Source organism: Sander vitreus, chromosome 1 (genome assembly GCF_031162955.1).
Source record: "Sander vitreus isolate 19-12246 chromosome 1, sanVit1, whole genome shotgun sequence".
In the NCBI taxonomy this organism is placed as follows: Eukaryota; Metazoa; Chordata; class Actinopteri; order Perciformes; family Percidae; genus Sander; species Sander vitreus.
Window position 1 is genome coordinate 39132814 of NC_135855.1, and position 13576 is coordinate 39146389.

The following is a 13576-nucleotide window of genomic DNA, read 5'->3' on the forward strand; positions in this document are numbered from 1 at the left end:
AGACAAATACACATTTAATAGATATAGGAAAAAAAAAATATATATATATATATATATATATATATATATATATGTGAGTATATATATAAATATATATATATATATATATATATATATATATATATATGTATATATATATATATATATATATATATATATATATACAGATGAGTAAGGTGCGGATGAATATAAATGGCATATTGCATAGTAGTATTTTCTGTCATTTTATAGACCAAACAACAAATTCATTAATTGAGAAAATAATCGACAGATTCATTGACAATGAAAATAATCTTTGGTTGCAGCCCTAACACTAAAACGAGTGTACTTCGGTTTCAATTTCTCTAACATTTGCAATGAGAACAGTATATATTTATGCTGCAGCAAACATTCTTTGTCATAGAAGAGTTCTGTTTCATTTTCACGCTACATGTTGTTTTAAACGAGGCGTTTACGGTATAAAATACTTTCCATTTAGTCTGTTGTTCTGTAAAACTAGTTTTGCAGCTAACCCATTGTTCTGGAACATCGTGTGCATACTGTACCATTAAACTTGGCAGGACCCGCGTCTCTGACCAGCCTTTCAGGGTATATAAAGATGTTGCAGGTGCATGTGAGCGGCAGAGGCTCTGGAGACAGAGGTGAGTTTGGGATATCATGACTTCCACACTGGTACGCCTGCTTCCGATGCTCCTGGCCTCGCTGGCCTCTGCGTCACATCACTATGGGGGAAGCTCTACCTACACCTACAAAGGAAGAAACCCTGATGGGACATTTAAAGTGAGTGGTACAACTTTTAATGATATGCAACATGCATTATAGATGATGTCTGAATACGTTTTCCCTGTTACGTGACAGGGATACTGGGAATTGCTTTTTTTATTCCCTTTATTATTCTTTTTTATTATTAGGTTGGATTACTCTGATTAGAATAGCGAAAGTTTTTTATTTCAGTTGCAGTTTTTGCTATTTATAAAAAAAAAATTGTAATCGTGCATCTTTGAGTACATTAAAAAGAGCTACATAAGCTACATATCATCATATATCACCTATTAAAAACTGGCTTTTGTCTCATGTTTGTAATTTTGTTCATTTTTAAGTTTTCTTTTGATATTATTTCCATTATTTTATTTCTTTTTTGCCTCTTTCATTTGACTTTCAATTTGTTATTGGGTCTTATTTTTTTAACATTTTTTATCTTGTGAAGCACTGTGTGAAATTTTACCAGCAACTCGATAGATAACCATTGTTTTTTTGGGCTGGTGATCTACAAGCCAAGTGAATATTTTACCAAAATTTGGCTGGTGAATGGTTCTAATTTTGAACCCTGGTTTCAACCCTAAATTGTTCATTAGTTATTTGTAATAGTTTGTGTTTTTGCACATTTTAACACCTTTTTTCTTCATGAACACCAGCGTGTCTATAGAATACCTGTTTTTTTTTTTATGAAAAAGATATGGCCTTTAACATGTGTTGTTGCTGTTGTTGATCAAATGTGATGTGATATATTTCCGCAGGTGGACTTTCGCAACCGGGCAACCTTTGATTCGTGGCAGTCCTCCCATTACTGGTATTGTTACAACGGCAACTGTGGTAACAACCCCAGCAATCAAGTAGGCGTACTTGACAGGAGCACCAATGCACCCCAATATAACAGGGAATGGTGTGAAACTGAAACAGTCAGTACGAGAAACATCCCAACTGACAGACCTTTTCAAATGAGGTAAGCTTTCCTTTTCACTTAAATCATATTCATATTGTTGCTGCTGTTGTTAACAAAGTTTGTGGAGGATCATCTTTTTCACTAACCCTGCTTAAATGTCCCATATTATGCTCATTTTCAGGTTCATATTTGTATTTTGGGTTTTTACTAGAACACATTTACATGCTTTAATGTTAAAATTTTTTATTATATATAGATTATTTTTCTCATACTGTCTGTCTGAATATACCTGTATTCTCCCTCGGTCTGAAACGCTCCATTTTAGCGCCTGTCTCTTTAAGCCCCCCTCCTGAAAAAGCCCAGTCTGCTCTGATTGGTCAGTGTTACCGGGGAATGACTGTTACAGCACTGCAGCAGCACTTCCTACCTATATATAGTATAGTTGTGACATCACTATCTTACAGAAGTCCTAACGGGTCGTTTAAAGACACCGTTTCTGACTACTAGCTGTGTGCATTTCTCTGTGGATTGAGTGTTTTGATACTTTTCGCAGTATTCATATGGCACCTCAACCTGCTTTTTAATCCAAAAAATCCATGAAAATCTTAATTTTTACAATATGGGACCTTTAAAGTCATCCAGTATTTTAAAAGTGTTGTTTTCATACATACCAGGGCAGACAGCTGTTGTTGGATCACAACTCGTAATGGGCTTTTTAATTGGAGACTCCTGACTTCAGTGGATTTGGGATCAAGATCTGACACCGGACAACCCAACCACTCACCTGACATTGCCATTCTACCTTTCCTACGGTAAGTCCCCTGCAGTTGGCATGAAACAGTTTGGTTAACCTTAGTCACCACATTGCCAGACCTTTCTCCACAGCGCTGGAGTACGGTCTGGCTACACCACAGATGCATTCTGGGACTGACATAGGAGGAAACAACTCTGGGTTGTTTGCATTTCTTTAGACCAATCATCTTGGGCGGCACTAAGCTCTGGACGCAGCCATGGTGGCTCTGCTAAATAGTCTTGGAAGGAACTTTTGCACACCGCTAAAGAAAACGCCACATACAATATTAAATTAAGTTAACTGTTCACACAATACAGTAATGTGAGCTATTTAAATTAGCTGATACATGGTTAAACCTCATCAGTTCTTACCAGTGTATCTCCGTGTGTACTTTGTACTCCACAGCAATCCCACCAATCGGTCCCAAAAATGTCCCAGTTAGAGGGACATGCTTTATAAATCTTTACAATCATTCCTCGAAAGAACCAAGCAGGCCTGCCTTGTTGCACGAACCAAATTTTCTTCCAAACTTGACATTTTCAGGGTGTTTTTCAAGTTTGTTGTTGTTTTCCATGGCGATGGGATTTTGAGAACGTCACAGAGAGTGGAAGGTGAGACATCTGGCATGTCATGCTTTATCCTGGAAATGTACTTTGTTGATCTAGACTGTGCTAACCTTTAATCATTTTGTTTTAATAATCTGTGGGAAAATGTTCTACTTTGCTGCCCCCCAGTGGTAGTACAAAAGTTATGCCATGGTGGTAGTCGCAAAGCGGTTCAACTCCTACAATAGTGAAATGAATGGGCCAAAAGCAAAAAGATAACCTGCAACTATTTATATTGGGATTGTATACTACAGTATGTACAAAGTATGTCTGCAGAATCATTTGGAAAATGCTGTAATCAAATAAAAATGAATGGCTTTATATTTATGTTTTCATCTAATAAAAATCAGGGTGTTCACTTAACATGGATTTTACATTTTCCTGTTGACAACAGACAACACCTTTACCTCTACTAGCATGTCACTGACTTTGCTGATTGGATCCTTTTGTGTAAAATATCCTTCTGTAAAAGATAACTGATGTTGATGTGTCTATTCAAGAGTTCCCCAGAACTGCCCACGGACATACAAGCTGATGTCCTTTGACCCTGATGGCGACAGAGTTCGATGCAGATATGGAAGTGTCAGCGATGGAGAGTGCAGCACGTGTAACCAACCCTCAGGCTTTATCTTAGACGAGGTAAGTTTAAAAATCAATTTCCTAATACACTGAATAACACCTGACTGAGGCTTTGCCTCACCTAACTTCTAAATGTTCACATTGTTAGGGCTCTTGCTCATTACACTACCTCAACTCCAACGCCAACCCCAGCCCTTATGGATTTGAGTTGGTGGTGGAGGACTTCCCGCAAAGGCACATTACTCTGGCCTACACTGATGGGGGCCGAGACTCCCGGGCTCCACTGACAGTGAGGAGAAAGAGACAGGTCCCATCTGCAGCAGCATATACCAGCGTATCCCCATGGGGGTCTTGGGGGCAAACTACAGCCGAACCAACAACAGCAGCACCAACCACATCCCCATGGTGGGGCTGGTGGTTTACTACAACCCCAGCCACAACTACAGCCGAGCCCACAACTGCAGCGCCAACCACATCCCCATGGTGGGGCTGGTGGTATACTACAACCCCAGCCACAACTACAGCCGAGCCCACAACTACAGACCCACCCACAACTCCATGGGGCTGGTGGTATACTACAACCCCACCCACAACTACAGCCGAGCCCACAACTACAGACCCACCCACAACTCCATGGGGCTGGTGGTATACTACAACCCCAGCCACAACTACAGCCGAGCCCACAACTACAGACCCACCCACAACTCCATGGGGCTGGTGGTATACTACAACCCCACCCACAAATCCATGGTGGTGGTGGTATACTACAACCCCACCCACAAATCCATGGTGGTATACTACAACCCCATGGTGGTATTCCACAACTGCACCTCCTGCAACTACTACAGCCTACACAACGTACGCTGGCACCATGAGAAACCTGCACGCCACCACTCCTCCTCTCAGTAAACTACCTTTGCAATTCTCCTTACTTGGTGAGTCAGGGTTTTGCTTGTCCTCTCTAAGTCAATCCACACAAAAATAACCTGTTGCTGCACTGCCTTCATTGGGTTGCGACTTTCCTCCATGTTGCAGCTCTGGCAACGCCTTAATGTGTGATGTTACACATGACAGCATCCACCATTTGAGAAATATTTAAGGGTAATTTGTTTTCTTTTCAACCTGGACCCTATTTTTCCATGCATTGGTGTCTACGTGAATAACGTAAACAAAAATCTTTGAAAGTAGTCCAATAATTGACCAAGAACGCAGTTAGCAGCAGCCCATAACCGGGCTGCAAAGTCTAAGGCAGAGTTTATTTAGCCTAACATTTTCTAAACCTGTGAAGGAACACTTAAGTTCATCTAAAAACAAAAAATCATTACATAGGGGATAATTAGACATAACACTTTCTGCGACAGCTTTAAAGTTTTGACCCACAGAAAATGTGGCCAAGTGGCAGCTTTCTCACGTATTGATTACTTTTTGCACTTTGGAATTTGAATCTTTGTTTTTTCAACTCCAGTGGACCCTCCTGCTCCCTCATGTCAGGAGGGACACTACTTGCCTCAGTTTGTGCACCCTACACCTGAAAATGGAGCACGCGTCCAAGCAGAGATCAACAAAGAAGTGGAGATCAGAGTCAAAGCACAAGCTGCATACGCAACGTAAGTGAGAACCGACATTATCGTTGTGTAGCCTTGTGGCGGTGAAACATTCTCATCATTTCAACAAGTAAGTTTAACATCAGCCTTAAGAGGAAATCTCTGCTCTCTTTGTTTTGTTTTCATACAGAATACATGATATCATCATCAGTGGGCCACTGAATATCAGCAAGCACAGGACAGCATATGACGAGTTTGCCATTAAGTGGTCGCCTAACCCGGATGACCTGGGAGATCATTACCCAATCTGCTTTGCTGTTGAATCAGTGACCGGGTGAGCCTTTGGTTTGATTGCTTGATTGAAATTTATTTCAAACATGTAAAAGAAAACAGTAAGGGTCATACAGAAAATAATGACATTACACACTAGAGATACATGAATGACAAACACTTGATGATTTGGGTCACATGTGCTAAAAGCAGTGGGAAGACATATACACTACTTTAATCCCACCCTTTCCCCATAAAATGCTGTTAGTTAGTAAAAAAGTCTCTCTACTTTTTTTTTCAACTCATCCAAATATATCATTTTACTAACCAAGTATCTTTCAAAATATGGTTAATTTCTCATGTGTTCATATCAAATATATATAATAATTACTTGCATATTTATTTAATTTACTCAAAAAATATTATTATTATTATTATTTCCTCAGAACGTTTCCTCATATCTCTTTTTGAACTGTTTCATGTTTGGACATTGCTTGAGTTCCTCATTCAAGCTGTTCCATAATTTTACACCCCAAACAGAAATAACATACGCACCTTTACAATTTTGAATTGATAGAATCCCCTTAAACAGGGGTCTTCAATGTTTTTCAAGCCAAGGACCCCTTAACTGAGAGTGAGACAGGGCAGGGACCCTCTACTACATATATTGTATACTTGTGGTACAGTAAATCCTCAGGATGAACTGTATCTGTGGATGGCTACCTTACTGACCACCTTATCTACAGGCCAGTAAGCCTATCCTCAGTCTTTATATTTGCTAATAGCATGTTGTGATTATGTTGAAACTTTCTAAAGTTAACAATAATTTGAAGGCCCCCCTGCAGTGACTTTGAGGACCCCCTAGGGGTCCCGGACCCCCCACGTTGAAGATCCCTGCCTTTAACTATAACTCCCTTCTCTTTCAGTGAATGTTTTTTTAAATATTTATCAGTAGTTTTTGTTCTTTTGTTGCTTTACACAATAATTGTGCTGTTTGAAATGTAGCCAGGTCTGCCAACTTTAATACTTCTAACTGTATGAATAATGAATTTTTATGAGGTCATTTTTTTTATGATAGAACTAGTATGCACAGTATGGGTGTGTGAAACCAGGATTTCACTTTTGACACATTTTGCAGACACGCTGGAAACGCTCTTCCAGGCACAACCCTCAGTTACCATTACCACCCCTCCCCATCCTCACAGTAAGTAACCTTTCTTTGTGTTCTGTTTTTTGTACATGTCTTAGTGAAAAGCTAGAGTGCATAAAGCTCTTGTTGCAACTGAGCCTGAGAGATTGAAATTAAGAAAGCTGTGAACAAAAAAAGGAACCGATTAAGCTGCCAATTTCAAATAATTCACATTCATTCATTAAACATGAAGTCAGAAGCAACGGTGTATCAAAAGATAGACAATACAAAGCCTGATAGCTTCTGCCTTTTCAAACAGAAATGCTCAGTTCTTTAAATGACTTACACTGATTACATTTAAATTGAGATTGCTGTGAGGGTTAGGGAGACTTTAAAGTTTTAAATCTGTGTTCGCTGATGCCTTTCAGGTCTGGCGTCTATCAGTCCGAGATGAGATGTGTTCTGGTTGACATCCGGAAGGAGCAAGGTGAGTCTAAGGCCTTCTTCAATGTTAACATTTTGTAGTTTAACTCCAGCTCTAACGGTGAATATTTTAACAAATATATAACATGCTAAATGATATGTTAGTGCCAAATATTGGCTGCATGGCTGGAGTATTGGCTGATAAACCCCTGCTTGCTTACATAGTTTAGTTTATTGGTTTACACATATACAAATACTACAGATTAATATACACATCATTAATAAAAGATTTGATGGAGAGATGCAACAAACATCCCATAGGGATAACATTACACAGCTTTCTTGAATCACACAAGTGCTAGCTTTCAAAAATCTCCTAGTTACAACATAGAAATAGCAACATAAAACATATATCAATAAAGAATCAATTATATATGTAATGTAAATTACATTCCTGTACATTAGGCGAAATTTTCATGTCAAAAATATTGCATAAAGCAGGTTATCACAGAATATTCTTTAGAAAATACAGTACTGTAGACAGTACAGAACACAAGACATTGCAGTACAACATAAACATTCACTCATATACAAGCTTACAAACTCCCCCTAAACCCACCCCCCCCACATACACACACACCCTACACCCATGCCCAGACATCACTAGTATTAGAAATGATCAAAACAGAAATATATGAGTAGTGATTAAAAACAAAAAGATAGAGAAATAACAGAAACCTGTGAGAAATCAGACTAACCAAAACCAATAACACCAAAAAGCAATCAAGCATTAGGGAAAGCATTTACAACATTTTTCAGCATAATGTGTTTTTTTTTAAATGGTTTGAAAATGTCTCTCTCTTCAGTTAAATCCCATGTGATCTGCGGCGAGTCCACAATGACAGTAGAGGTTGAGAAATCTTCGTTCCGTGGACTCAGTGAGGAACATTTGCGGCTCAGTGACCCCAGCAACACCGCCTGCAGCCTCCAGAGCTACTCCAACAGCACTCACATCATCGCTGTCGTCCCCCTCAACGCTTGCGGCACTCAGATCGAGGTAACACCGGCTCATTTGTTTCATCACCTGCTGCGTATAGCTGGGCGAAATAGAGAAACTCAAACATCGCGACATTTTTTACCAAACACCTCGATAAACGGTCTGGATGATATTGTAGGGTTGACAAATGGTGCTTTCACCAAATATTTACATGAGATTTCAGATAAATAATCATCAGTAATGTGGATATAATGACTAAGTGGGTAAAAGTAAATAGAGCAGCTAGAACAGTCTGAGTTCAGAAAATGACCTCCCTTTACTGTAATGCAGTCTCTAAAACCAGGAAAAGACAACACTTGTGTCATATTACAACATTACGATATCCAAAATCTAAGACAATATCTGGTCTCATATCACGATATCGATTTACATTTTATATATTTACATGAGTAAAATGTAGGGTACATCGTATATACACTCAAATTAGCTGTGAATTGTGGGTATTTTATAGGGGACTATAAAGTGAATGAAATTAACCGAGGAGAATTTAAACACCACTACAAAATGGCAAACACACTATATAGTGCACTATTTCCATGATGGGGAACGGTTTTCAACACAGCTTGAGTGTTTCAGACAGAGGTGCTGCAGCAATGGGCAGTGTGAACATCACGGCATGTAAACCTATTCTAGTAGACCCCAAGAGTACAAATACGACGCTGAAAAGGAGTATAATAGGGGCTCTTTAATGCATAACCTTTATCTCTGCAGGAAGATGAGGAAAACCTGATCTTCAAGAATGAAATCACCACAGTTGACAGCACAGAGTACCTGATCACCAGGAAGCACCAGCTGGAGGTGCAGTTCTACTGCCAGTACCCCAAACGTGGGAACGTGACGCTGGGCTTCACGGCGCACAGGAGGAACGTCACAGTGTGGGAGAAAGGCTTTGGCACGTTCACCTACCAGTTTGAGTTCTATCCCAACGCCCAATTCCAAACCCAAATCGATCCAAATGATTACCCTCTGGAGTACGACATAGGGAGGCGGATTTACATGCAGATAGAGGCCACCACTGCCGTTGATGACACCGAGCTGTTTGTGGAGTCCTGCAGTGCGGCACCATATGACAACCCAAACTACTGGCCAACCTACCCCATCATTGACAACGGGTAGGCATGAATACACCATGAGTGGAAACAGACGACATAGCAATGTGTTTTTAAAGAGCAATTATACTACTTTTCTAGTCTTAGTGTTACAAGGTTCAGAGAATTGTCGGACCCAAATGCAGAGACAGCAGGCAGTGGTGAGCTTGAGGATTTAATAAATAAAAGTGATACAACCAAAGGAGTCCTGAAGACAACAGGCAAAAATAGTTCCAAAACGTAAGAAGCCAAAATAACAGGAATCACAAAAAACTGGAACACCGAGACAAAGGGGGTAGACTCCACACGCTAACACCCAAAACAATACAATGATGGGACAGGGGACAGGTGAAACACATCAGGGCGGGGCAGACAATCACAAAGGCGGGAAAACACAGGGCAGGAAGTAAAACAAGACATGACACGGGAAAAAACAGACTACAAAATAAAACAACCATGACACTTTTTATACTTTACTTTAAATTGTTCTCATAACAGTCACACAGTAAACTAGACAGGGCAACAATAAAAAAAATAAAATAAGCAAAAACAGACGGGGGGTAAAAAAGGAAAGAAACAACATAGGTTGAGTGCGTTCCGATTTCCGAGTTCCGAAATCTGAGGTCATGGGGAGTGTTTCCGACTTTGACCTCGGAAAATCTGACTTCCGAGTACAAATGGAAGGCACTAAGAGTATTATAGTGCAAGATCAAAAGATGCTCAGATTAAAGGCGTCGCATAGCAGCAAACACACAAATCAGACATTTAGGTTTCTGGTTTTGTTTTTTGATTCAGGACTCCTATAGAGCAGCCTGACATGATTCAATGCACAATAAAAGATGTAGATTGTTGGGAAACTCTTAGTCTCGCTTTGCCAGACTTTCTCCACAGCTCTGCGGAGGAGGGTCTGGCTAGTCCACACAGCATTCCAGGATGGGAGAAAAACGTGCTCTGGTTTATTGACATTTCTTTAAACCAATCACAATCGTCTTGGGCAGAGCCACAGTGCCGCTGCATAATAGCCTCGTGAAGGAACTTATTTGGGTGGAACATGTCTACAAAAGACTCAGATTGGACAGATAGACAGATAATCTAGCTAGCTGTCTGGATTTACCCTGCACAGATCTGAGGAGCAGTTAACCATAGTCCTCAGAAATCCACCAGAGGTTAGAACGACAACACTAAGAAAGGGGAAGGTGACAGCCATCCAGCCAACATGGCAATCCTGGAAGCGGAAGTTTGTGGATATAGAGTAGGAAACTCTTACTGTCATCTGCAGCTCCTCTGAAAAGCTTGGTTTAGGTTCCCGCTCCCCCTTGCCCCCCCTCGCCTCGGGTGATTCATTAAAATAGAGGTAGCTTTCCTCTGTATCTGTCCAGTATACAGGGACACTAGGTAAAGCTGTGGCTCACCAATCAGTCTCCATCTTTGGCATTATCTACACTACCTTGCCCTTATCATGTAAATACCTTCAACAGAACAATACCTCTTCCTCTATAATAGCCCATCCATCCATCCATCCATCTTCATCCGCTTATCCGGGGTCGGGTCGCGGGGGTAGCAGCTCCAGCAGGGGACCCCAAACTTCCCTTTCCCGGGCCACATTAACCAGCTCCGACTGGGGGATCCCGAGGCGTTCCCAGGCCAGGTTAGAGATATAATCCCTCCACCTAGTCCTGGGTCTCCCCCGAGGCCTCCTCCCAGCTGGACGTGCCTGGAACACCTCCCTAGGGAGGCGCCCAGGGGGCATCCTTACCAGATGCCCGAACCACCTCAACTGGCTCCTTTCGACGCAAAGGAGCAGCGGCTCTACTCCGAGCTCCTCACGGATAACTGAGCTTCTCACCCTATCTCTAAGGGAGACGCCAGCTACCCTCCTGAGGAAACCCATTTCGGCCGCTTGTACCCTGGATCTTGTTCTTTCGGTCATGACCCAGCCTTCATGACCATAGGTGAGGGTAGGAACAAAACTGACCGGTAGATTGAGAGCTTTGCCTTCTGGCTCAGCTCTCTTTCTACACAACGGTGCGATAAATTGAATGTAATACCGCACCTGCTGTGCCAATTCTCCGACCAATCTCCCGCTCCATTGTCCCCTCACTCGCGAACAAGACCCCAAGGTACTTGAACTCCTTCACTTGGGGTAAGGACTCATTCCCCTACCTGGAGAAGGCACTCCATCGGTTTCCTGCTGAGAACCATGGCCTCCGATTTAGAGGTGCTGATCCTCATCCCAGCCGCTTCACACTCGGCTGCGAACCGATCCAGTGAGTGCTGAAGGTCACAGGCCGATGATGCCATCAGGACCACATCATCTGCAAAAGCAGCGATGAGATCCCCAGCCCACCGAACTGCAACCCCTCTCCACCCCGACTACGCCTCGATATCCTGTCCATAAATACTACAAACAGGATTGGTGACAAAGCGCAGCCCTGGCGGAGGCCAACTCTCACCTGAAACGAGTCCGACTTACTGCCGAGAACCCGACACAGCTCTCGCTTTGGTCGTACAGAGATTGGATGGCCCTGAGAAGGGACCCCCTCACCCCGTACTCCCGCAGCACCTCCCACAGTATCTCCCGGGGCACCCGGTCATACGCCTTCTCCAGATCCACAAAACACATGTAGACCGGTTGGGCATACTCCCAGGCTCCCTCCAGGATCCTTGCGAGAGTAAAGATCTGGTCCGTTGTTCCACGACCAGGACGGAATCCGCATTGTTCCTCTTCAACCTGAGATTTGACTATCGACCGAACCCTCCTTTCCAGCACCTTGGAGTAGACTTTACCGGGGAGGCTGAGAAGTGTGATACCCCTGTAATTGGCACACACCCTCTGGTCCCCCTTTTAAAAAGGGGAACCACCACCCCGGTCTGCCACTCCTTAGGCATCGTCCCAGACTTCCACGCAATGTTGAAGAGGCGTGTCAACCAAGACAACCCCTCCACACCCAGAGCTTTAAGCATTTCTGGACGGATCGCATCAATTCCTGGGGCTTTGCCACTGTGGAGTTGTTTAACTACTATAATAGCATCCATTGTAATACTGTTACAAAGGCAATGTTTCTTATCTGTTTGTTTTGTTTTGCTCTGACTAGGTGTAATGTGGACCCAACTGTTGAACTCCATTCCCCTGCCCACCAGAGACAATTCCAGTTCAGCATGGAGGCCTTCAAGTTCATCGGCTTGCACGACCAGGTAAAGAACGGACTACGTGGTTAGTTTAGTTTAGTTTAGTTTAGTTTATTTTGATCACGTAGATACACAACATCACGTACAAAACAAAAATGGTAAAAAAAACAAAACCAAATGTCACCTAAATTCATACAGTGTCATCTTAACTGATTTATAATCAATACTGACCGAAAATGTGTAGGTTGAAGCATTTGCTTATTACACCTTTTTACGTTCTATTTTATTCATATTTTGTTCTTAGGTCCCTCAGAATCTTATTGAATGTATTATTATTAGCTTCTGTATGTTGTATACATACTACATATTGCATATTAACACACATATTACGTGCAGAAGATATGAAACACACGAAATACACATAACGAAATACATTCCCATTCATATACACATCGCCATACATGCCTCACTTTTATATTTCTTTAGCATCTTCTTTTTTAGTATTTTTATTTAATCTTTGTAGCGTGTTACACATTGTAATTTCCTCATCTAAAATAGTCCACTTTTACTCCTTTTGCCGATATACATCTTTGTTTTACATTTCTTCTAATCTTTATCTTTGTGAACATGGGAGACATGGGAGAAAACAGACTACAAAATAAAACAGGAAACTGAAACATAAAACATACACAAGGATGAAAACAGGGTAAAACACAACAGTGAACACAAGATATATATATATATATATATATATATATATATATATATATATATATATATATATATATATATATATATAAATATATATATGAATTAGCACAAAAAAACAGGAAAAACTATAACAGAAAATCGCAACCATGACATTAGGGCAGATGGCGTCATGTCTGCTGATATAATGACAGCGTGTTCTGTTGCATTCAGGTGTACATCAGCTGTTCAGTGCTGATATGTGAGTCAGGGAGCCCCGGCACCAGGTGCTCACAGGGATGCCTCAACTCCACATCAGCCGGTCACCAACATCACCGCCGAAGGAGAGAGGCTGCCACTCAGACTGTGAGGCACTTTATTTCCCAGGGTCCTCTGCGCTTAAGGAGAGCCGCAGAAAGCTCCGGAAGCCCAGGTATGAAAACAAGGGAGTGTTTTTCTTACATGACAGCACACCTTGCTTCACTTGAGTCCAAGTTAGACTTTGGACAAGATTGAAATTGTGCTTCTCTTTTCTCCAGTGATCAACCTGAATCTGAACCTGGTTTTCATCGCTGGATGTCTCCTTGCAGCCGTTGGCATGATCAGTGC

The 13576-nt window shown here is 41.6% G+C and overlaps 1 protein-coding gene across 2 annotated transcripts in view; it reads left to right on the top strand.

Moving 5' to 3' along the window:
• The first annotated feature begins 604 nt into the window (after nt 1-604).
• The window catches only part of LOC144521155 (uncharacterized), a 13132-nt gene continuing 160 nt past the window's right edge, over nt 605-13576 (top strand). Inside the window, exons 1-15 of one of the 2 annotated variants that reach the window (XM_078255533.1) lie at nt 605-780; nt 1518-1723; nt 2338-2475; nt 3562-3700; nt 3789-4355; nt 4395-4575; nt 5106-5247; nt 5375-5518; nt 6593-6658; nt 7012-7070; nt 7873-8063; nt 8775-9175; nt 12247-12346; nt 13202-13400; nt 13507-13576. The exon at nt 13507-13576 is cut by the window's right edge and continues 160 nt beyond it. In XM_078255533.1, coding sequence (XP_078111659.1) covers nt 658-780; nt 1518-1723; nt 2338-2475; nt 3562-3700; nt 3789-4355; nt 4395-4575; nt 5106-5247; nt 5375-5518; nt 6593-6658; nt 7012-7070; nt 7873-8063; nt 8775-9175; nt 12247-12346; nt 13202-13400; nt 13507-13576 — 2726 coding nt within the window. In that variant the 5' untranslated portion in view covers nt 605-657. Of the gene's footprint in view, nt 781-1517; nt 1724-2337; nt 2476-3561; nt 3701-3788; nt 4576-5105; nt 5248-5374; nt 5519-6592; nt 6659-7011; nt 7071-7872; nt 8064-8774; nt 9176-12246; nt 12347-13201; nt 13401-13506 lie in introns of both variants that reach the window. The other variant, XM_078255526.1, reaches the window with a different exon arrangement.